Here is a 22346-nt window from a genome sequence, read left to right as displayed (position 1 = left end):
GAGCCATATACTCTCTCCCATTTGCCCCCACGAGTGGCAACATGTGTGTCCATGCAGCTCCACCTTGTCTCCCAAACACAGAGACCCAGGACATTGTTCTAAACCTCGGAGCCCAGTTCCAGGCTCAGCCAGAAACCGGGGCAGCTCTCTATACACAGATGCAAGGGGAACCTGTGGAGCTCGGGGGGGGGGGGGGGGGGGGACTTGGAGAGCCAGAGGGAAGCTGGTGACTGAATCCACAGTGACTTGGAGGGGACATAAGGGCCATGGCGTAAGACAACAAGTTTTTCTGGTTATATCATTGCAAAGGAGCGAGTGCAATGGGTGGGTTTGATTTCGCTAAAGTAGAGAACAAAAATATAAGGAAGTAACAGAAACGACAGAGACTCCTGGGAGGACACTGTAGCCCAGAAAAACCTATGCTTTCCCCTGGCAGTTCCTGTAATGAGGCAGAGAGGAGGGAGAGGGCAGGGGTCATGTGTGAATGCTGCAAGATCATCAACCCCCACGGGGAGCTTCTCTGAACCTTGGCTTTTCCCCATCATGCCTTTACTCAAAGAAGACCCAAATCTGGGGTCAGATTGCTGAATGTGTAAAGGGCAGGGTGGAGAGAACCCCGAGGTGGTGCAGCACAGGGCCCTAGTAAAAGCCTCAGAGGGTGTGTGCAGTGGAAAAGGGAGAAGGTAGGAGATGGCACCTCCAGCAGGGAAGCAGTGGTCAGATGTTGGGAGGATCCCTTCCCCAGACATTGCCCAGCCTTGCCCCACCCAGCTGAGTCACAATTCGGTGTCAGCCACAACTTGTCTCGCTGAATGGCCATTTCTGGATGTGGCCTGGCCGGTCCCGTTCTCCTGAGCCCCTCGGTTCACACTGGCCTTTCCCTGAGCTTCAGGGGAGGCCCCAGGGCCTGAGCTATAGCCCTGGCCTCCACCGTTCTCCGTGTAATAAGGGTCTTCACCCTAAACGGTATATAAATAAAGGAGCATTATCTAGTAAGCAGGGGAGTGAGATACCGGTGGGGAAAGAAAGGGAGTAGGAAGGAGAGGGGGCATTGAAGCTGCATGTGTAGACTCCTTTCTTCCTGAAGAGCAGTCAGGGTTCCAGCTCCTAAAGGAGAAAGGACAGAGGACAGGCACCACGCCACGCCACTGCCGCTCAGCAGCCAGCTACCGCCAGAAACCAGGCAGTCCCCGGGGATAATACCCTCCCCCGCCCAGAACCAAGAGTCAAATCCCAGTCGTGTCCTTCCTCATGCAGAACACTGCAAGAGTAGATTTTTTCCTCCACATGTCCCCTTCTTGTGAGCCAAGTAGTACCTGTGGTCATTTAATGTGCTTGCAAATAAGCGGCTGATTTAGCAGCCTGTTCTGATCGTACCCAGTTGAACTATCCCAGTGAAACTAATAAATAGTTGACATGAACCATCTGTTACCACAGTGATATGGGTTGGCCCCAGTTAGTGCCCCCTTTCCAATCTGCTATATATTTTTTTGACTTGTCCATGGACCTCCCCAGAACACCACTATTTTCCGTACTCCCTTGGCCTGGACCCCAAGACTGACCAGCCTTTCTCCTGTGGGGCTCCAACTGCGGCGGTTCATCAGGAAATAGCAAATGGTGCACAGGACAGCCAGCAGGACCCCCGAGGTGACCAGTGCAATCAGGATCTTGCGGGGGGAATCAGTCTGGAGGCTCCTAACATCTCGTTCAGTGAAGTCTTGGATCCCCAGCTTGAAGAGAAGACAGAAAAGAGAGCCCAGTTACTTGTGGAATGTGAATTTTAGAAAAGAATTCATCCTACACTAGATCACTGGGTATGACTCAACAGTGAACAAACACAAGAAGACATTGACCTCCAGGATTTTCTAAATAGGATTCAAGGCTGACACATCTTAACTAAGGTACACTGTAAAATTTTGTTTCAATCATAGAAAGGTGAAGACGGCTGGAGAAGGATACAGAGGTAGGAAGGGCAGGTCTGGAGAAGATAATGATTTTCTCCCTTACTTCAGTGAATGCCCGACACATCATCTTAGAAAACTTACCTTTCTCAGGTCAGACTGGTGCTGTTTCAGAAGTTGGAGCTTGTTGGAAAGTTCTAGAATTAGAAACAGGAGGTACTGAATCTCAAAGTTTGACCAGCTCATCCTACTCTACCCTCCTATGTTGTTCTAGAAGATGCTCTGATGGTCAGGGTGGTTCATCTCAGGACAGCCTCTACCAAAGTCAGCCCAGCCTTTCTCCCTGGCACTTGCGCTCTCTGAGCTAAGATGCCTGATTTCTACTCAGCATCCTCTAACTTCAGCCCCACTCCCTTCCTAGCCCCCAAGACAAATATGTACCTTACCTGCTCTGTTGGTTAAGACCAGTAGCAGGCAGCGAGGCCTCACCTCAGACAGGGTAAAGGGCAAGGAACACCTCCTGGTTTCAGCCTCAGCCTGATCCTTCCCACACAGGACTCGGATCAGTTCCTCTCCATGGTCCTTCTTAAAGTCCTCCTGGGGACACAGAGAAAAATGACGAGCAAGAGATGAAGTTACTGGGAAGCCCTAAACTGCATTCAGAGTCTTGACAATAGTTCTGGTTAAATTCACACTGTTATCCCCCTCAACAAGAAGGATCCTTTTTATAAAATTCCAACTGGAAAAAAAAATCACGAATTATATATGTGAAAGAACATAATAAGAAAAAAACCTCAAAAATGTCTCTGTACCAAAATATGTCTATTAGTGTCTTATGTGTAAGATGGCATCTGTAAGATGCCAGAGAACAAATTTAGGAAATTTCTTATTTAGCATTTCCATGTACACATATACTATTCAAATTAATTCAGAACAAATTGCAAATAACAGAAAATCTTAATAGTGCAATACTAACAAGGAGAGAAGTCTTTGTTTCAACGTTACGGTATTTCAAAATATTGGAGGAGAGCCAAGAAAAGTGATGAGTGGAGATCAAATCCATGACTATAGACTCATTGGGATCCTCGGTCCCTTCCCTCTTACTTTCCAAGGGGATCTCACAAAGATTATGGCTCAAATGGAAATGGGGTTTTTGTTTAGTCCTCCATTCCCCTTTTCCATTAAAAGCATGGAACCCATGTGTTTAAGGTTCGTAGACCTTCTTCCAGGTTGCTGACTGGACAATAGGACTCAGGAACTCAACTCAGAGGATAAACTCTGATCATTCCTTAACAGTGAGCCCCAGGAAATGGATGAACTAGAAACAAGCTGTGCCCTTCCAACACGCTGTTCTCACACCTCTCAGGATTTATTCCAGCAGCCTCCAACCAGAGTGGCCTCCCCTGCACAGGAAAGGAATGGAAACCAAGACTCTCTCCTCTATCCAGATGGCAGATGGTGGAGGAGGAAATGCCTGAACAGTTCTGACAACTTTCCTGTTAGGGGAAAACTCCTGAGGTATGTGAGAGCCATAAGAACTGAGGCTCCATGGAGGAGAAAGCTTCCTGTTTGTGGGCAGGACTGCTTCATGGACAAGTCCAGAGGGCCCTCCTAGTTTGGAAAGCAGCCTGGGTACTTTCCTACTGCTGTGGCCCAAAGCAGGAAAACCCAGGCTTCTTTGCTTCTGCACAAGGCAAGGTCAACATTGCTCTCAGATGCCAGCTTTCTTGCATCAGCTGGAATGCTAGGGAGCGGAGTGAAACTCACTGGGCTTGGATGAGGCTAGGGGAGCAGGGCTACAGAACCTCCAAGTCACAGAAAGATGAGTCCAACGGTAGCCTCAGAAGGTCCCCAAGAGCCGAGGTCTCAGAGAAATGAATTCTCAGGCCACTGCTGCTTCACCCCTCAGGAAAAGGATTGATTCTTCAGGTCTCCCTTGGATAAAGGCTCTGCTTCTGGAGAAATCTGCCTCTTTAAAACTGCATTTTCTGTAGGTAGTCCACACACCACATTGGCTATGATCAACAGTCACCTTCCTTTCTAGGCCCATTTCTCTTCAGAGCCTTACATGGCTTCTCCTTGAGCACTACACCTTCCTTAACGCCACGCCGTCTGAATGAGGATGGAAGTCCTGCTTGCATGACCCTGGGTTTCTGACAGTCTCTGGTTGAAATATGTCCCTTTCCTGAGAGGGGCAGAGGGACAGGGACCCTGCACAATGTAAACAAGCCAAACGAAGTGGCACCTCCCTCAGTCTGCAGAGTCTTAAGAAGCTGCACCTCAACCAGATTCAGCTGTTCTGACATGTATCAAGCCCTGAATATAAGACACTGTGTGAAAGCCTCTGTGTGTGTGTCATGAGTGTGGTGTGTGTGTGTGTGTGTGTGTGTGTGTGTGTGTGTGTGTGTTAGCTATGAATTCCACATGGTCCAAGCTCTCAGTTTGTGTGCATGGCAATGAAAATAAATGGTGTTTACTGTCTCATGCACTGCTCTAGGTGTTTACACATATTGACTCATTTAGGCCTTACACAACCCTATGAGATAGGTACTATCATCCTGCCCATTTTATAGATGAAGAAACTGAGGCACAAAGAGACTAAGAGGTCACAGAGCTAATTACATGGCAAGTACCAAAGAAAGGTACAACTAAAGTGCTATGGACATTCAAAGGAGGGTGAGCATACATCTGGTTTGGGGTTATCAGAAACATCTCAATATAGGCCTTGAAGAACGGGCAGAATGTGTGCAGGAGAAGCCGGGGGTGGCGGGAGAGGCCTTTGACTGTGGGCACCACAGTGAGGAAGCCCAGGGTGTGGGAGCCTGCGACAGGAAAATGAAGAACGTTGCCTTCTCCCTTGGATTCCCGTCCTTCAAGACTCCAGTCAAATCTCACCTCCTCCTGAGGCTGGTCCTACTGCCCATCAGATTGGGCATCAACCTTAGCTCTGCTATTTACTAGATTCTTCGCATGTCATGCAACTTGTCTGAGTGTCAGATTCTTCAGTTGAAGACTGAAGAATGAGTAAGGAGGTGTTGTATGAAGTGTTGGTGTTGTGGTGAGTAAGGAGGTGTTGTATGAAGAGTCCCAACAAGGTGTTTGGAACCTAATGAGCATTGGATAAATGGCAGTTATTACTATGAATAATAGCAATACCTTATATACTGTATCATCTAGAATCCACATGTTGATGTTTAATCATATTCTGCCTTACTGTTGTTGTCATTTCTCTCTGACTAGACTGTAAGACTCCTTAGTGTGTACATTATATAATTTGGAACCCAGACTGCATGAAGCATAGCACAAAATAAACACAAGAACTCAGTGAATTGTTGTTCAAGCTAACATCCCAACTGGTTTGGCCTTCACACAAAGTCCCTCCACCCCTTGCTTAGCTTCTTGGACTAAATTCAAGGGAATAACAGCAGCCAGCCTCCCACTCTGGAATCCAACGGCATCAGTGAATTGTATTTGGGCCTGGAGAGGAGCAGGTGGATCCTGAACAAAGCACAATGCTTCTCCGGATGCTTGAAATAAACATCCTCCCCCAAGAGAGGCTGTGGGCAGACATCATGGAGAGTGGGCAGGAGGAACTCACAGCCTCACCATTTTGCTCATGAGAATCAGATTTGCAAGCCCCTAACGACATCTGCTAGCACACATTACTTTGCAAACAGAATAACCACAATAATAAAACTATGCAACCTTTCTAGCATCTTCAAACTGTGCAAAGACTCTTAACATGTTAAAGAAGAATGTGAAGCATTGGAGTGGGGAGAGAAAGACAGGTATTTTTTTCTAAATGACCTTTAAGATATTTCCCAATGCTGACTATTTCTTGCCCCATTCTCTCTCTCTCTCTCTCCCTCTCCCTCTTCCTCTCCCTCTCCTTTTCCCTCTCCATCTCCCTCTTCTTGTACCTCTCCCTCTTTCTCTTTTTCTCTCAATAATTTGGTTTACTTTAGTGTGAATTTGAAAGTGCAGGCACAACCTCTATGTTCATATAGGGTCTGGAATAATTAAAGGACCTGCTACACAAAAAGTGGGCAGCTGACCAAGGGTGAGGTTATACTGTCTCCAGATTTCAGGCTCTTTCCAGGAGACACACTGTCTTCATTAGTCCTCCATCTGTAAGTTATTTTTTCTGCATGGAAACTGACCTTTAGTGTTTGGGCATAGGGCAAGGAAGGCGTGGGCCTGGAGGACATAATCTGGAGGCTGGAGACAGTCCACCTCAGATGAAGTCAGTGTGACAGAATAAATGTGATGTGAGCTAGCTGAGTAAATAAAGCCTCTGCATATAAACAGATGTGGCTCTAAAGGTAGTTCTAAAAACCAAATTGGTGGGCAAAGAACTTGAATAGCAATTTCTCCAAGACATACAAATGGCCGATAAACACATGAAAAGATGTTCAACAGCATTAATCATTAAGAAATGTCAACCAAAACCACAATGAGATACTACTTCATGCCCACTAGGATGGCTACTATATTGAAAAATAATAATAGTAACAAGTGTTGGCAAGGACTTGGAGAAATCCGAACCCTTTTGCACTGTCGATGGGAATGCAAAATGGTGCACCTGCTATGGAAAACAGTATTGCAGTTCCTCAAAAACTTAAAAATAAGAATTACCATATGATCCAGCAGTTCCACTTCTGGGTATATAACCAAAAGAAATGAAATCAGGGTGTTGAAAAGATATTTCTACAGCTATGTTCATAACAGCATTATTCATAATAGCTAAAATGTGGAAGCAGCCCAAGTGTGCATCAGTGGATGAATGGATAAACAAAATGGGGTAATTACATGCAATGGAAGATTATTGAACCTTAAAAAGGAAGGAAATTCTGACACCTGCTGCAACATGGATGAAACTTGAAGGCATTATATATACTAAGTGATATAAGCCAGTCACAACAAGATAAACACTGTATGATCCCACTCATATGAGGTACCAGAGTAATTAAATTCATAGGGACAGAAAGTAGAACAGTGGTTGTCAAGGGGCTAGGAGGATGGGGGATGGGGAATTGTTTAATGGGGGAGAGTTTCAGTTCTGGGAGATGAAAAGAGTTCTAAAGATTGGCTTCCCCACAATGTGAATGTACATAACACTACTGAACGGTACACTTAAAAAAATGGTTAAGGTGGTAAATTTTATGTTATGTGTGTTTTACTGCCATTAAACTTTTGTGTGTGTGTGGATTCCCCTGGACTAATGGGTATAGCATAAGAGAATAAGGTACTCACACATTTTAGAAACTAGTTGAGAAACCACAAGCACAAAAACTTAATTAACTTGACATTGCGGCAGAGAAAATGAAAGTCAGACTTAGAGTGACACGTTCTGCTAGTGAGGGTTTTGACATGTGATACCAGGGGCTTGAGAAGAGTCTGGATTGCCTTTCCTTTCCTCTCCCTGGATGAAATAGGTGACTTCTGCCTAGAGATGAAGGATGGGGAGCAAAAGAAGTGGTTGGAATACAAATGTCTACAGAAAGCAGGTACAGAAAAAAGGTCTAAAGAACCTACAGAATGGGAGCTAACATGTTGGATGTTCAGTAGGTACCAATGCAGAATGAGTATCTGGATCGCTGAGAACAATGCATGCGTGTTTCTATTTTGGGAATATAGATGTAGGAGCATGCTAACATTACATAAGTACTCAAGGACGTGATGGTAGGGAAATCCAGACTCTCATGAGATTGGATTTCTCATGACATTGTGAGTAGGGCCTGAGTTTCCCACGGTTAGAACCAGTACTTTAAAGCCTTCTGACACCAAAAGTACAAATGCGACCTATGGAAAATTAACGCTACACTACTTACAGTCTTTGGAACAGATTGGTTATCAGACAATCATGCAGTAGGACTCAAGGAAAAGGAATCTATCTGGGACACAATCGGGAGCTGTGGCTAAAAATTCTGGAACAAGGATGGCTGACTGAGGAAAAATGACCTTGGGGAGTCCTATGAGGCACTGCTGCTTGGGTCTGAGGAAGAGGAGCCCTCAGGAAGAAAAGGGGATCGATCAATAGTGGTGGAAGGACAATGAAGCAATAGCACTACACTGGTGCTACCAGAGTTGCTTCGTTGGGGGCAGTGCAGAGCCTTATTTAGGGCACCGAGGCAACTGCTCTCTTTCCCTATCACTACTCACAGATCCTCCCCAAATTTCAGAGGAGAATGAAGACCTTTTCATCTGTGGCACAAAATACACATAGATTAGACAGTAAAGACGACAGCGTGAAAGAGCCCACAGCAACATAAGAGGAACTATTTCTGGAGTAACAGTAAATTTCTGGCACTTGTTTTATATGTTGACCCTAGTTAAACGTGAGCTTTGAGGAGCAATAGACAGACACTGCAATTAGCTCTAAATTGTTGGCACAAAGAATTAGCATTCTGGCTCAGACCTGTGTGATACACAAGAAAATACATACTCAACCAAGATGGCAGAAATAGAAGAAGAAAAAATAGCTGGTCAGTTTCCTTGGCTACAATTGGCAAAGGGTTTGGCAATATTTTTTAATGAATAGAGTTGAAAATCAGCATGAGAAACATGCAGTATTACTTGCACATTGTATATTCATGTTTAAGTTAACTGTTTTGCAAATTGTATTTGGTTATTCCATTGTGTGAGCTATATCTTCACAATTTCTGTTGTTTTTTAAAGTCTTAGGTTAAATTCTTCTCTTAGGCATAGTTTTAAAAGATCTTTGAGTCAGAGTCACCCAACTGATAATTGCAGGTAAGATATTAATAGCTAGAATGGACAAAATACGTAACTTAATGCCCTCTACGGACTAGTCTTTACCCAGACCCTTTCCAATCTATGTACGTCACACATCACACATGTCATTCCCTTAAATGTATTCTCAACTTGTATGAAAGTGTTTTTTTCTTTCTTTTTCTACAAGTAAATACTGCTCTTCTTCTTGTCCCATCCTTCACCTAGAGCCTTGTTACTGTCAGGAAACTGGAATTTATTGAAACAAAGCAAGGAGGTCTGCTAGCATTAAAAATTAACACTTGCTGTACATTATTACCAGTGCAATAAGACATAAAACTGAAACAAGAGGCATAACTACTAAAAAGGAGGGGAAAAACACCATATTGTAGTAGATAACATGATAGCTTACCTTAAAAACAGAAAAGAATCAACTAAAAAGCTTCTGGAATTAATAAGCAAGTTAAAGAAAATGGCTAAACCTCAGATAAAAATTTAAAACCTAATTAACTTTCTAATATGCTAGCAACAATCAATTGAAATATATAATGGGAAATCTATATCATAAATAACTTTAAGAAATCTATAAAACTTATAGGAAAAAATTTTAAAACTAAAAAAAAAAGCACAGGATGCTCAACAATACAAGAGAAGATCAGAAAAAATGGAGGAATTTTAGAGTAGTTCAATTAAAATTTTAATTTTTTTTCTGTCTCGACAAAATGTTCCTAAAGTTTTTCTAAAAGAATAGATGAAAATACTTTACATTTTGTATAATATAATGAGCAAAGACCTTCCTGGCTAGGTATTAAAAGTATTATAATGTAAAAGTATAATATATTTTTTAAAATTTAAAACTGGCCAAAAAAATAAGACAAACTGAATAAATAAAAAAGCTCTACAGAATATTCCCAGAGACATATGAAAACTTAATGCAAGCTAAAAGAAGCATTCCAATCAACAAGGGAAAGGACCACTCAATAAATAATGTTAGGGAAAATGGTTATATGGAAAATACAGCATTACAGCAAAAGAAATTCTATATGGATTAAAGAATTACATGCAAATAAGAACAACAAATAAATTAATATTTTAGGTGACTATATTTCACAAAGGACTTTCTTAACATAAAAGGAAACTTAAATTTGACTGTATATATTAAATGCACTCAGAGGAGGGGAAAAAATAACTATTTAATAAATTTAAATAAAATAGTCTTTTTCCTCTTTGTCCACCAGATGGGGCTTCTTACTCCCTAAACCCAAAGCTCAGTATTGGAAGCAGCCTGACCAAGCTTAAGTCCTCCACCCACCAAAGTACATTCAGTCCAAGATGACTTCAGGAGGTTCAGAAGGCATCATGGGGAGGAGGAGGGAAAAGGAATAGAGATGGGGTGGGGGGAAGTTTGACTTACACAAGAGGAGTTCTTATTTAGCTCCAGGCAGATACCTTGTGTCGAGTTCACTTCTTCGCCTTTGGAACATATGATTTCTCCCTGTATTAAAACAAAAACAAAGTAAATAAGCCAGTATCTTTGTCCCTCATTTCTTCGCCACCTCTTTTCCAGTTTGATTTATGTAAAGTACTTTCTCAAGAGATTTTAGAGAGAAAGAAATTTAAAAATTTGTTAGAGGACTAGCGATTTATAATAGTCATACTCTCTTATTCCACCTCAACGCCTAACCCCAGCAGATAATTGCAACTTTTGTGACTGGCCTGGGCTTGCAGGCAAGTAGGTCTTCTTGGTAAACAGTGACTTGGATGGTGTGAAAATGGAAGAGGAGAGGATCCTTTCCCATTCAGTCTGTTTTCCCTGCAGTGACTTTTCACTTGCAGTAAGGCCATACAGATAGATAATGGAGAGGCTGGGTAGATCCCCGGGACACTCTTTTTCTTCCTGGCCCCTAGGTCTCTCCAGACTCCTATTCTAGCTCCTTTAAAAACAATAACCAGGAAGCCCCCCGGCCCCATCTCATGCCAGCTCTCAGGCTCCACATCCTCATATCTTCTACCCTTTCTGCTGAAAGCCGTTGACAGCCACCGGCCCCAAGGCTGAGAAGGGCAGGTTCACCATCTCTGGTCTGCCAAGTTCCACACTGCCTCTCTATGCCTGGCGCAGCCACCAAACCTCCTCACATAGAGGAAATGGTATTTGTCCTCAATATTTTGGGAAAAGCAGCTCCATCAAGGAGGATGGTTTCCAAGTATGGCCAAAGGGGAAAGGTGCCCTGGTCAAAGCTCAGACCAAAAGGTACTAGAAAAAGACACAGAGGAATGGATGCACCTCAGAGAATTCCCTTTATTGCATTCCCTTGGAAATGCAATACTCGTAGCACAGATAAGCCTTGCCACCTGACTCCACCTTCCCCCTCCCCTTATCCTGAATTTTCAGCAATATTTAAGCTTCATATTTTCCATGCTCATTCCTAATGACCCAAACCCAAGTCTCATTGATTGGGATGAGAAGAGGTTGAGGGGAAGAGAGAGCTTGAATACATATGAAGTGAGGCAGCAATCTGCCATTTTTGGCCCAATTCACCCACCTTGATAGTACTTGGGGTAGAAGATGATGATGTGGGAGATGTCACAAGGCTGGTGCTATTGTGTGGGGGATCTGAAACATTTCCAGGTGACATGCTAGGCTTCAAGGTCATATCTGCAGCCGAAAAGTTGATTGGGGTGGAAGACACTGTGACGGTTAAAGAGGTCTGTGTCTGCACTGAAGAGCTCATGGTTCCAGGAACTGAGGAGATTTCAGAGGTAGATGTGATGTTGATTGCAGTCTCTGAAATAGACCAAAAATACAAGTGCTCTTGTGTGCACATTTGCATAAACACACACACACACACACACACACACACACACACACACATCTCAGTTCACTGTCTTGAATGAAGACCTTATAGATAACAACATAGGCAATAACTTAACCCAGAAAAGGGAATTGGGAGAGTTAAGAGTTACCTTATGTCCTAACCTTTACCAAACTGATTTCAAGCCAGCGGTTGCAGCCATAGCTATAATCTAGAATGTATTAGAAGTGCCCTCAAGATCCAAAACTTAACTGGATGCTGGTCCACCCTAAAGAAGTCAAAGACTCCCAGTTTGAACCTGTACACACTTTCCTTCACTTAGAAGAGACCAGAGATGTCTAAGGAGTTCTCATTTAATCTTTATTTTATCACTAAGTTCAACACAGCTTGAGGGCAGAAGTACAAGGAGCATTACTGATCAGGATCAGCTGCCAAGGTGTTGGCCTGAGGAAGCTGACACTGTAGAAAGAATTATCTAAAACTTATTTCAGGGTATCCTTAACATGATCCCAAGCCATTATTACAAGGCACTTGTATGTTCTCATCTGTGGGCAAAAGTGGGGGCGGGGGGTGGTCTGCAAGCATCAAATGCTTTACCCAAGCACCAGCAGCTTCCCTCTGAGGCCTGAGACAAACACTCTTTACCTGAGATGGTTGCTGTGGTCGCATTGCTGTCCTGAGAGCCACATTTGAATGTGGTACTTTCAGGAGTCCTTGGTGTTGCTGTTTCCTGGTTGGATACAATTGTAGGAACAGCTGAAAATGTTCCTGTGGTAGATGACTCTGAGGTAACATTATCCGAGTTAGTCACATTTGTGAACGCAGAGGCTGTAGGGAAACGAGGAAGAACGGTCAGCACCTAAATTGTCCTGGAGCCTCATGATGTCACCTGATTCGTTTTCTGGACTTCAGGTAGAATCCGTCTAAAACATCCCCTGCCATCCCTGTCAAGACAGCAGCAACAAAAGCATCCTTCTGGACAGGCAACGAATTTCCCACTACTAGATTTTCCCTAAGGAAATAGGGAAGGAAAAGCTTGTACGTATCACGTGCCTAGTATAGTATGTATAGTACTATTTATAGGAGGGAAAATTTGCAAGTAAGTGAATTACAATAGGACAAATGGCATATGTACCTAACATACTATAATCATTATAAATAAAAAAATTATGAAAAAACTATAGCAACATGAGAATATGAGGCAATGTTTATAACATATTAAGTAAAATATTAAAAGATCAAATTATAGCTGAATAAATATTACATAGATCTAAAATGTGGGGCAGATGTACCCGTTTCCTTTTTAATGTATCCATCTCTCTTTTTGTCACTCTCCATCCACCAAATTAATTCTTGGAATAATCACTAGATTCCACCATTCTCTATACAATCCCCTTAAAAATCTTCTATCCTCCCTAGAATTCCCCATTCCCAAATTCCCCTCATTCTTTTCCACATGGCCTTTAAACGTATTCTCCTTTCTTTGGGTTGAAGATCTTCAGCAAGCAAACCCAAGATTTCTTTCAGGAAGCTCTGCCCTAGAAATCCAAATGATAGACTAGAAAACATAAGGCCTGGTCTCTCATTAGATGTAGTGGGGAGCTAGAGAACTTAGTTCTGGCTCTGCCAATAACTATGTAATTTAATGTGTGTGTGTGTGTGTGTGTGTGTGTGTGCACCAATCTCTACAGTGAGGGTTTTTCCTTACAAAGATTCTTGGGAGAATCAATGAGAAAACATGTTAAATTGCTACAGGATCATGTTCCTGCATCAAGTTATTCTCTGAAGGTCTTCACAAGGGTCCTTGCCTTTCCACGTTTCCTGGGGTACCCAGCAATGCCATCCTTGGACCAGGGAGGAGAAGATTCCTGCCTGGGCCCTGCATTTTAGAGTTCATACTCTATTCCTCTCCTGCCCTGCCCTTCCCCAAACCATGAGGAGTCCAGGGGCCAAAAGAGAAGTACCCCTTCTTCCAGATCATATGCTGGGGACCAGAAATCTTAGAACTTCTTGTTCACTTGAGGACCTGCACAGGCCTTTTCTCACAGCCCATCCTTCTGAGCGTGGGCTGCAGCACCAGAGTGTGCATCTCCAAGGCCCCAGGACAGCAAAGGGGGGCTCTTTGCAGGGGCAGGGTCAGAGTGTAAACGTGTGGGTGCGGTATCCCTTCCATGCATCAAGATCCCCTGTAGTGTGGGCCAGAGTCATGGGTAAGAAGAAAAGAAGAAGGGGGCGCTGGAGCCAAGGGCCACCTCCCCCTGCTTAGCCACACTGTGGCACTGAATTCTAGGGCTCTGAGAGTCCCGAATTCAAACCCGGCCTCCCAGGTGAACACGAAGATATGTTTTTTAGGGTAAGAGGAAAGAAGATACTTTATTTATCAGTTGGTTGGCCTTTATAACTTGGAAGTATTTAGAAGTATAGTATGAGGGCCTCATTGTACGCTTGGCTTGGGCCTGATGAACGTTAGGGGTGGACTTGGCATCTAGAGCTCACACTCAGCAGTGCCATCCTTGAGGAAAAACTCCTGAGGGTCCATCTCTAACCAATTTTCCTGGTTGAGAGCTAGGTCTGTATTTTTCAGAGGTTTCCAGGTAAATGGCAGTGTAGAAGGACTCCTCTTCTCTCCCTCAGCAACAAGAGGGAAGTTAGGTTTCAGTTTCAAGGCAATTAACCTGGGGCCCAGAATGTTTCTCCTTAAGGTGGTGACAAGTCTCACTCTCCCACATCTACCTCCCGCCCCAGCCTGCTGCAAGGAGATTGATAGTAACAGGGAGTACAACTTTCATATCAATATTATGTGGCAGGTGAGCGAAAGGAAAAAATACTATTGCTATCTCCATTTTCAAGATGAGAATCGGAATCACCAAGGTTTTGGCAGAGAAGGAAAGCCATAGTTCATGCGGGCAAAGATCACTAGGGCCACTGAGGCTTAGCTGACTCTAAAGCAGAGGGTCAGAGGGGCTGTAGTTCTGGAGGGCAAAGGAGGGGCTTCTGTATGGCTTAATTAGGGGGTGCGTTGATCAAAATCAGATAGATGGGGAAGCAGATCCAGTTTTCTTCTGTCCTCAAGTAGAACCATCTCAGCAATCTGATCCTACGGTGTGAATTCACTGTAGGGGGCAGAGGGTGGGAACATTTGGACAATGAGCTGAAGGGTCATCCTCTCAAGGAACCATTCCAAGGCACCGCTGGAGCCCCCCTTGATATCAGCCTTCCTGCCCACCCTTTCCTCTTCCCCCACAATACATCAATTCCTGGGAATCCCATCTGGCCCCTCCTGGTCCAGCCCTTTTCTCTCCCCAAAGGAAGCTGGGCCTGGTTGAGGTGATGTCATGCTTTTGAATCCCCTCCCCCAGGGCCTCCTTCACCCAGACAAACAGTTTTGAACTTTTCCAGATGTGAAGAGAGACCTGCCGCTAGTTGTGAGGACAGAAGTGCCTGTGCCAGATGAATGAAGCAACCCTGGGCCCAGGCCAGCTACCAGTGCACTAGGGTCGGGCTCCCAGCTACAGGAGCCTCCTCCTCCCACCTCCCACTGGGCCAAGCACCGAGGCTCAGGTAGCAGGATCCGGCTGCAAATGAGAACAGGACCCCAGCCTCAGCTTCATGTCCCTGAGCCTAGGGTGAGCAGGGAAGCTTCTGAGACTCTGGAGAAACTGGCCAAAGTGGTGAGGGAGAAAGGCAAGGCTGAGCGTGGGGTATGTATAAGCTGGTGTAGGACAGGGGGCACCTTGGCAGGGCCTTGGGAGTCAATACTGGCCTAGGGACTATCAGTGAGGAGTCTCTTGGTTTCACAATCTCCAGGGCCTCATTTATAGAGTGCCCATGAAGAGACTGGGGTCTTGAAGGAATGACATTTATAAGAATCAAGACTGACCACAGTCCTCTTTTTATCCTATCTTCCCACACATATCCATGGCATTAAACCATCACATCCTGACCTTTTTTTAATCTGAATTTCTGATCCCCTACTCTGCAGGGGAGTAATAGCAGCCTACCTACCAGTCAGATTCTAAAAGGCAGTTGATGAAACCGCCACTATATTCCATTCTAGACTGGAGGCACAGCCTTTACTCTAACCCCACAGAGCGTGAGAATGATGTAAAGTCAAATGAAATGCTACCTTCTCTGTTTAGTTCTCATTCCATCTTTATTAACTGTGTCTCCCTAGGGACCCTATTTGACCCTAGGTACCATATTTGACCTCAACTCTGGAACTTGGAGCAAGGGGAGGAGACAAGGTCTCAGGAAGTTAACAAAATGAGGATTCTAAGACGCCAAATAGATATCACAAAATTCATGTAGTAAAAGTCATCCATTTAGCTTACCGGTACTTATTCAGGGGCAATTATTCTTGTTTTACACACAATTCTAACAAGCTTGGATATCTAATATACTAGTTAAAACTGAAAATTAGAAAGAGACTCTTAGAAACAAACAATAAGGAGAAGCAGCAGCTGAAAGTGAAGAAACAGAAATAAATGAAAAACAGACATGAGTATCAAAACCCACACTAGTCTGGAACGGTTCGTGGTAGGAGTAAATAAATATATGCACCTTACTTAACGACGTCACTGAGTGGCACCACGACCAAACTGTGTTTATGGTACATCTGAGTCATGAAGGCCCAAGTCCTCTCTTATTGGTACACTTAAGGAAGCAGAGGAAGAGTAAATGAATTTTCATAAGATTTCTACCTACAATTAGTAAATTGAAGATTCCATTTACCTTTAAAAGGGGCTCAGAAATCCTCAGATTCAGAAAGCTCTGCTACCTAAATAACTAAATTCCCGTATTTTAAGAGAATGGGTTTTCCTGTACTTGATCTTGTTTTTCACAGACCCTTAGTTTTATTGTTTTGCTAGCTAGTGCTGTTTTCTGATCTCCTAGCCAAGCAGCTCCATTCTACCCATCCTTTCAAATTGTAGCACCCCGCCCAAGAGGAGTTTCTTGGAGGAGTTCCTGGGTGACTTAGTCCATAGAGATACAGTAGTAGAAAGAAGAAACACACTGGCCTGTGCTGGGAGCCCATGGCCTGTTTTGAGAAGACAGCAGAGCCTGGAAACAAAGAGCTTGGGGTCTGCAATCAGGCCATGATGGAAGGAAGGCTTGTCTACCATGATCTATAGCTGTGTGGCCTTGGGAAGCTTCTTCCACTCTTTAAACCTCACCTGTAAAATGGGGATAAAAATAATTTCTACTTTCTAGTTGTTTTGAGGAATAAAGGAGATAAGGGGTGGAAAGCAATTAGCCTGTCTGGTAAATGCTCAAGAAACAGTAGTTGTCTTTAATATAGGCCCCTTTCCTTCTGCTTCTCCAAGACCTTATGACATATAACTCCATCACTTATCTAACAAATCATGTATGCTGTTTCCTGAGTATAGGTCTTGTCACCTCCGTTCCATTATAAAATTCTTGAGTGCCAGAACCATCTCTTCTACTCCTTTGTTTTACTCAGGGCACTTAGCATAATCCTCAGAGTTCAGAATAAGCACTGGAAGTGAAGGGTGTTTGCATCAGGCGTGTTCACACCAAACACCTCTAGGTAGTTTCATTTGCTGCTATATTTTAAGGGGAAATTTATTAAACTGGGAAGTGTCCATGGGAGGATAAAGAAAATTAAGAGAGTTTTAGAAACCAAGTCATACGGTTGAGGGCCTAGTGTTATTTCATCTAGATCAGGGGTTGGCAACCACAGATGGTGGCCCAAATCCCACCCAAGGGCTGTTTATCGCATGGCCAGTGAGCTAAGAATGGCTTTTATATGTTTAAAGTGTTGTAGAATAAAACAAAGTGGCACATGCATCAGAGACCCCATGTGACCTTGAGAGCCTAAAATATTTACTATCTGGCCTTTTACTGTAAAAGTTTGCTGATCTCTGATCTAGAAAAGAAGAATTTGGGGAGGGAAAATAAACAACTTTCTTCAAAGTTCGTTTCACTGATTTATTCATTCTTATTTTTCATAAGCACCAGTGATGTGCAAAGGACCATGCTCAGTGCTTGGGCAGCACAAAATAAGAGAAGATTCCTTCACACTGTTAGGTGTGAATGTCATTAGGAAAAAACAACAATCCTGGTCCTCAAGGATCTTATCTTCTAGTGGATCTGACTAGAAATGTCTATAAGGATTGTCATGAAGAAAGATCAGGTTAATTCTGTGGTAGTTCAAGGAAAGGAATTAGAATTAATGACTAGAAATTACAGGAAGGCTAATTTCACCGCAATACAAAGAAACGCTGAAAATAATGGGGTTCTTATTCCTTTGTAAACGGAATGAACTACTCTGGGAGATAGTGAGCCACCCATATTTCCTGGGAATATTCGGGAAGCAACCTTGTTATGGGCCTGGGTGAGTATGGCCATGTCAGACTAGAACAAAGAACTGGGCTGAGGCCTTCCTACGTGTCAGTGGTACACTGAAGTGTGAGTATAAACCCAGTATCTGTAGCATGAGTGTGTCCAGTGCACTGAGACTTCCCTTTACTGCTCAAATGGTATGCTTTGGACCCCATCTACTTACTCGAACCCCAATATTCTGAGCTCTCCCTGGGGACCTGCATTTTCCGTCATCGCTTCCTCCATTTTCCTGATTGCCACTGACTCCCAGATGGAAGCTCCGTGCTTCCCCTTCCTCAGGCTGCAGGCGTCCTCTGTCTGCATTACTTCACTGTAGACTAGCCAAGCACTCATTCCTTTATTCCCCGAGAACACTACTAACACAGGGCTAGTGTGTGTTTACTGAGGAGGTGAGAACATAGAGCAAGATTACAGCACAGCCCAGAAGAGACGATCACATCACTTTGAAATTCTAGACATTACTGTGCTAAGCAGCCATGCTGACCATGAGGAATCTCTCCTTGCCAGGTCTTTTCCACCCTCCACTCACCACTGTTACGCTTCTACTCCAGGCACCTCTCCTCCTCTCTACATACCTTTCTGGACCCTGCAGTCCTTCAGCTTTGTGTCTCTTGGCCCCATCAAACACAAAGTTCCACTTTCTTTCATCAGTTCAGCCTTCTGTTGAATTGCGTCCTGGGGTCAAGGTTTTTTTCCCCCGAAGACTATTTAAGGAATTCTCTTAAACAATGGAACGGGCTCCCTAGAGATGCTGTTCCCCTAGAAGATATCAGTTGTGGGTTCTTTGGGTTTTTCTTTTCCCCCAAATCGGCAAAGAACAGCCTTTCCAATTAAGTCAAAAGACCTTTGCCTTTACATCTGAAGGAAAGTGATTCATTCCCAGGTGGGCTCTGGTGCCTAGGTCCTAGGAAGCACACCTTGGGATGCATCCCCATTTTTTGTATCTCATCCTCCCAAGATGTATGCATCTTTCTCCTTAGCAAAGTCGGAGACCCTTGGGACTAAAGGTCATTGATAATGTGTTTTTACTTCTTTGCCAAGGAGGGAAGAAAATGTTCTCATTAGAGTCAAAGCCCAGAAAAATATGGAAATTCTGCCCTGGCAACTCTGAGCATTTTCTTTTGATTCCATACCTTCACGTTTTCACTTCTCTACACTCAGGCCATTTAGTTAGGTCAAGCAAAGTCAATGAGAGAGGGACGCCCAGGCACCATGAGGGTGGAGCTGGGTAACCATCCAACCCTGAAAGTCAGCCCAGGCCTGCCTGCCCAGGGTCTAAAGGAAATCAGGCAGTGAGGCCATAAGAAGTGGAATTTGTTCCTCCCTTTTATTTGTTTTTGTAAGACTGTGCAGGAGTTTATCTGCTGCAGCTTGGCACTCTTTGCCCTGAGCTTTTGAAGACAAAGACTCAGAGAATGAAGGCCATGAAGACAAGTGAATGAAGCTCCCAGGAGGTGGAGCCAAAGGGATGAGAAAAAGACTGCCCTGGTGGCATGTTTTATCTGTCAAACAGGAATGCAGCTGAAGACTTGCATTTACAAAGGTTGTGCCAGCAGGGTTGCCCCTACAAAGGGGAGCACTGGGGACCACTGAATTAGTCAGGGGTCCCCAAGTTTGCTCCTCCGTGGTCTCATGTGGCAGAGATTCAAAGGGTGGAGTCCCCTCTCTTCTGGAAAATATCTGATAAAATTATTTTCCTTTTTCTTTTTCCCCCTTTTACACTAGCCCCAGACAGGATATGGGTGTGGGGTCAGCAGGCACGACGGACCCAAAAGAAGAAGAGGAATGTGAAGGGGTGGGACTTGGGGGTGTCGTTAGGGAGAGAGAAAGGACAGGCCATGGAAGGCTTGAGGAAACAAATACCCTGAGACTGACAAATGGGGTTCCCTAATGACCTGAAAGTCTTCTCTTCCCAGCTGGTTGTGGGGCAGTGCTACCTGGTGGCCTCTCAGTCCCCACCCTGACACTGGTTACCACCCAGAGCCAACCTATTTCCAACAAAGAAAGTCTCCTTTGCGTTGGCTGCTGTGCTCATCCCCATGCCAACTCACAGAGACAGGAGAAAGACCTTCCCAGAACAAAGCTCTGGGTCACGGTAAGTGATGAGAAAACTAATAATCCCCTTCTGTCCTAAATTTCACAGTAATAATAGCACAGAATTTCTGCAACACCCCTTTGTTAACATTTCAAGGTATAGTTACTCATTTCACTTATTCCTCGATATATCCCAGGATGGAAAAACTCCTAGTATTCAAAAAACACACGCCCTAGAAAGTTCTCAGAGAAGGCATTGAGCTACAAACTGGCCCAAGCAGTCTGGTAAGGTTGAGAACGGGGACCCATGCCCTACCCCTCACCCCAAGCAGAGATACTGAAATTCTCAGCATATCAACCTGAGGTTTTGAAGAGGTTAAGTTGCTTTCCCCCACATCCCTACTGCTGCAGGCCAAGTGGAGACTGAGAATGGCCAGCTGAGGAAATAAGGAAAGGGTGGGCCTCACTCAGCCCAGGACCACGTCACCATCACAAGCTGTGTAGTCAAAGCAAAGTGGAGCATCTGATGGGAATTGGAGCCAATGATCAACTCATCCCTGTTATGAGGACGCAGTCCTAGCACCCAGGGGAGGTCCCCGTTCTAGGGCTTGGACACCTCTGAGGCAGCTTTTTCTCTACCTCACGGGGCATGTCTGGGGCTGCCAACAGGTCACCCCAGAGCTTAACTTAGAGCTTCTTCCGTCCCCTGAGTCTCTCTCCAACTGGGTGGACCCAAAGAGGGACAGCAGAGGAGAGTGAGAGCAAAGAGGCCTAGCTGGCTGGCCCAGGCCACCCTGTGGGGCCGTGGTGGGTGGCCTTTAGTAAGAGCAGGGAATTGGGAGCTCTAGAGGGCTGGAAACAGAATCTTGAGCAAAAGGGAGAAAAACTGACAATGTTTAAAATCTTCTAAGTGCAATGAGATGAGATGGAGCATGTTATTCCCAAATGAAAGCAATTAAGAATAAACATTTATTGTTGTTTTTTTTTTAACCAAAGTGAGAGCAAGAGCTTAAGAAGTTAAGAGCGTATGTGGATGAGTGGAGGAGGAGCGTCCACTAGTCTGCTGACCCGTCCACTAGTTTTGGAACTTGGAGGGGGGCAGGGTTAAGAAAACCCCCAAACGTGACAATCTTGCGTTGGTGCCAGGGAGAGTTGTGGTGGGGAGAGGGAGGCAGGGAGCAGAACAAACTCCATCCATCACCAGCTTCTCTCCAGTGGAACGAGTGTGGGTGTCGGAAGAGGGAGTTGTAACAGCTTTGCGATCTTAAATGCAAAGATTTTTTGCAGGGACTGTTCTTCATTCCAAACTTCACTGGCACCCTAACTCAGGTCTGCCTTCTGGGCCTCCTGGGGGCTGCACCCGCGCGGCCTGGTCCCAAGTTGGTTTTGCTCCCTTTCCAAATGTCCAATTCTGGCTCCCCCTGTCCTGGTGGTCCATGGGCGCCTGCCCCCCTCCCCCGCAGCCAGCTCAGACCCTGGCTTTCTGAATCAACTATCAGCGGTAAAACTTCCCTGCTTTTCTCCTCCCCCTCTCCGGGTTCTGGCTCCAACTTTGCGCTCCGCACCTTGGGTAACTCGAAGAGACATTGGCAACTTCGGAGCTCTTTATATTAGAGACAACTCTGGGGAGTCGCACCGTCCGACTCCAGGAAGCCCAGGGCTCACCGCAGGTTAACACCTGAGCTAGTTCACTCGCGGCGTGGTTGCCTTCCCTTCCTGTCCCACCCCAGCGATTTCACAGGTGAGGCGCTGGGCCCGGCTGGAAGCAGTTCACACAGCCCTCATCCCACCAAAGGCTGGAGCAGCCATAGGCGTGGGGCGTAGGTCGAGGCAGGGGTCCCTTCCCTCTGTGTAGCGGACTCCGCGCGCTCGGCCTCCGGGGGAGCGGCGCCTCTCCTCGCCGCCCAGCCCGGCGGGCCGCGCGCGCAGCCGGTACTCACGCAACAGACTCAGCAGGCAGAGCGCGGTCCAGCCCCGCGGCATGCCGCGCTCCGCGCGCGCGCCCCTGCGGCCCAGCATCCTTCCCGCGCCGCTCCGGAGAGATGCACAGAGCCCAAGACACTGCTTTCTGGGCCGGGACCCGATGCTCCCGCCCCTCCGCCTGGAAGCGGGGTGGGAGATTCTTGCTTTTCCCCTCCCCTCCCTCTTTAGTCCTGGCAAGGCCGGCCCCTCTCCTTGGCTGCCACCAACGTGAGCTTCCCTGCTTAGTCCCAAAGGCTGAGGACGTAAGGAGGGAGGCTGGGGTTGCCGCCTTCGAGGCCAAAAAAGGTGGAGGTTTGTACGGGCCCCAGATGCCTTGTTCAGCTTATGTAGAGGCCCGTCTTATTTCTTCAGGCTCGACTTCCACTTAACTTTTAACCCCTTTGTGTCAGCCTGCTGGTGGCAAGGGCAGGGGCAAGTTTCCTTTGATTTGGTTGGGGGGTGGGGTGTGGGGGGGAGGCTTTCCATTCCTTTTTTTAAATTTTTTTTATTTTTAACTTTGAAGCCAAAAACAATCTTGCAG

The 22346-nt window shown here is 45.3% G+C and overlaps 1 protein-coding gene across 1 annotated transcript; it reads right to left on the bottom strand.

Annotated features, from left to right (window-relative positions):
• Positions 1-200: 200 nt before the first annotated feature.
• CD34 (CD34 molecule) lies at positions 201-22041 on the bottom strand. Its single transcript, XM_033094028.1, has 8 exons — positions 21784-22041; positions 12092-12274; positions 11177-11418; positions 10048-10128; positions 2348-2498; positions 2046-2098; positions 1563-1730; positions 201-959 (listed from the first exon to the last, which is right to left on the bottom strand). The coding sequence occupies exons 1-8, from the start codon at positions 21860-21862 to the stop codon at positions 777-779; spliced, it is 1140 nt and encodes a 379-aa protein (XP_032949919.1). The 5' UTR covers positions 21863-22041; the 3' UTR covers positions 201-776.
• Between the last annotated feature and the right edge of the window lie 305 nt (positions 22042-22346).

This window comes from Rhinolophus ferrumequinum, chromosome 22 (genome assembly GCF_004115265.2).
Source record: "Rhinolophus ferrumequinum isolate MPI-CBG mRhiFer1 chromosome 22, mRhiFer1_v1.p, whole genome shotgun sequence".
NCBI lineage: Eukaryota > Metazoa > Chordata > Mammalia > Chiroptera > Rhinolophidae > Rhinolophus > Rhinolophus ferrumequinum.
Note: the sequence above shows the minus strand (reverse complement) of the source record. Positions and strands in the feature narration are given on the sequence as shown.

What these genes read in the sequence shown, in the direction of transcription:
- CD34 (XM_033094028.1), bottom strand. Translation starts at nt 21,862, where the DNA reads ATGCTGGGCCGCAGGGGCGCGCGCGCGGAGCGCGGCATGCCGCGGGGC. An exon ending in CTACCCCAAGTACTATCAAG is followed by an intron (nt 10,129 to 11,176) that starts GTGGGTGAATTG and finishes GTTTTAATACAG; the next exon opens with GGAGAAATCATATGTTCCAA. An exon ending in TAAATAAGAACTCCTCTTGT is followed by an intron (nt 2,499 to 10,047) that starts GTAAGTCAAACT and finishes CTGTGTCCCCAG; the next exon opens with GAGGACTTTAAGAAGGACCA.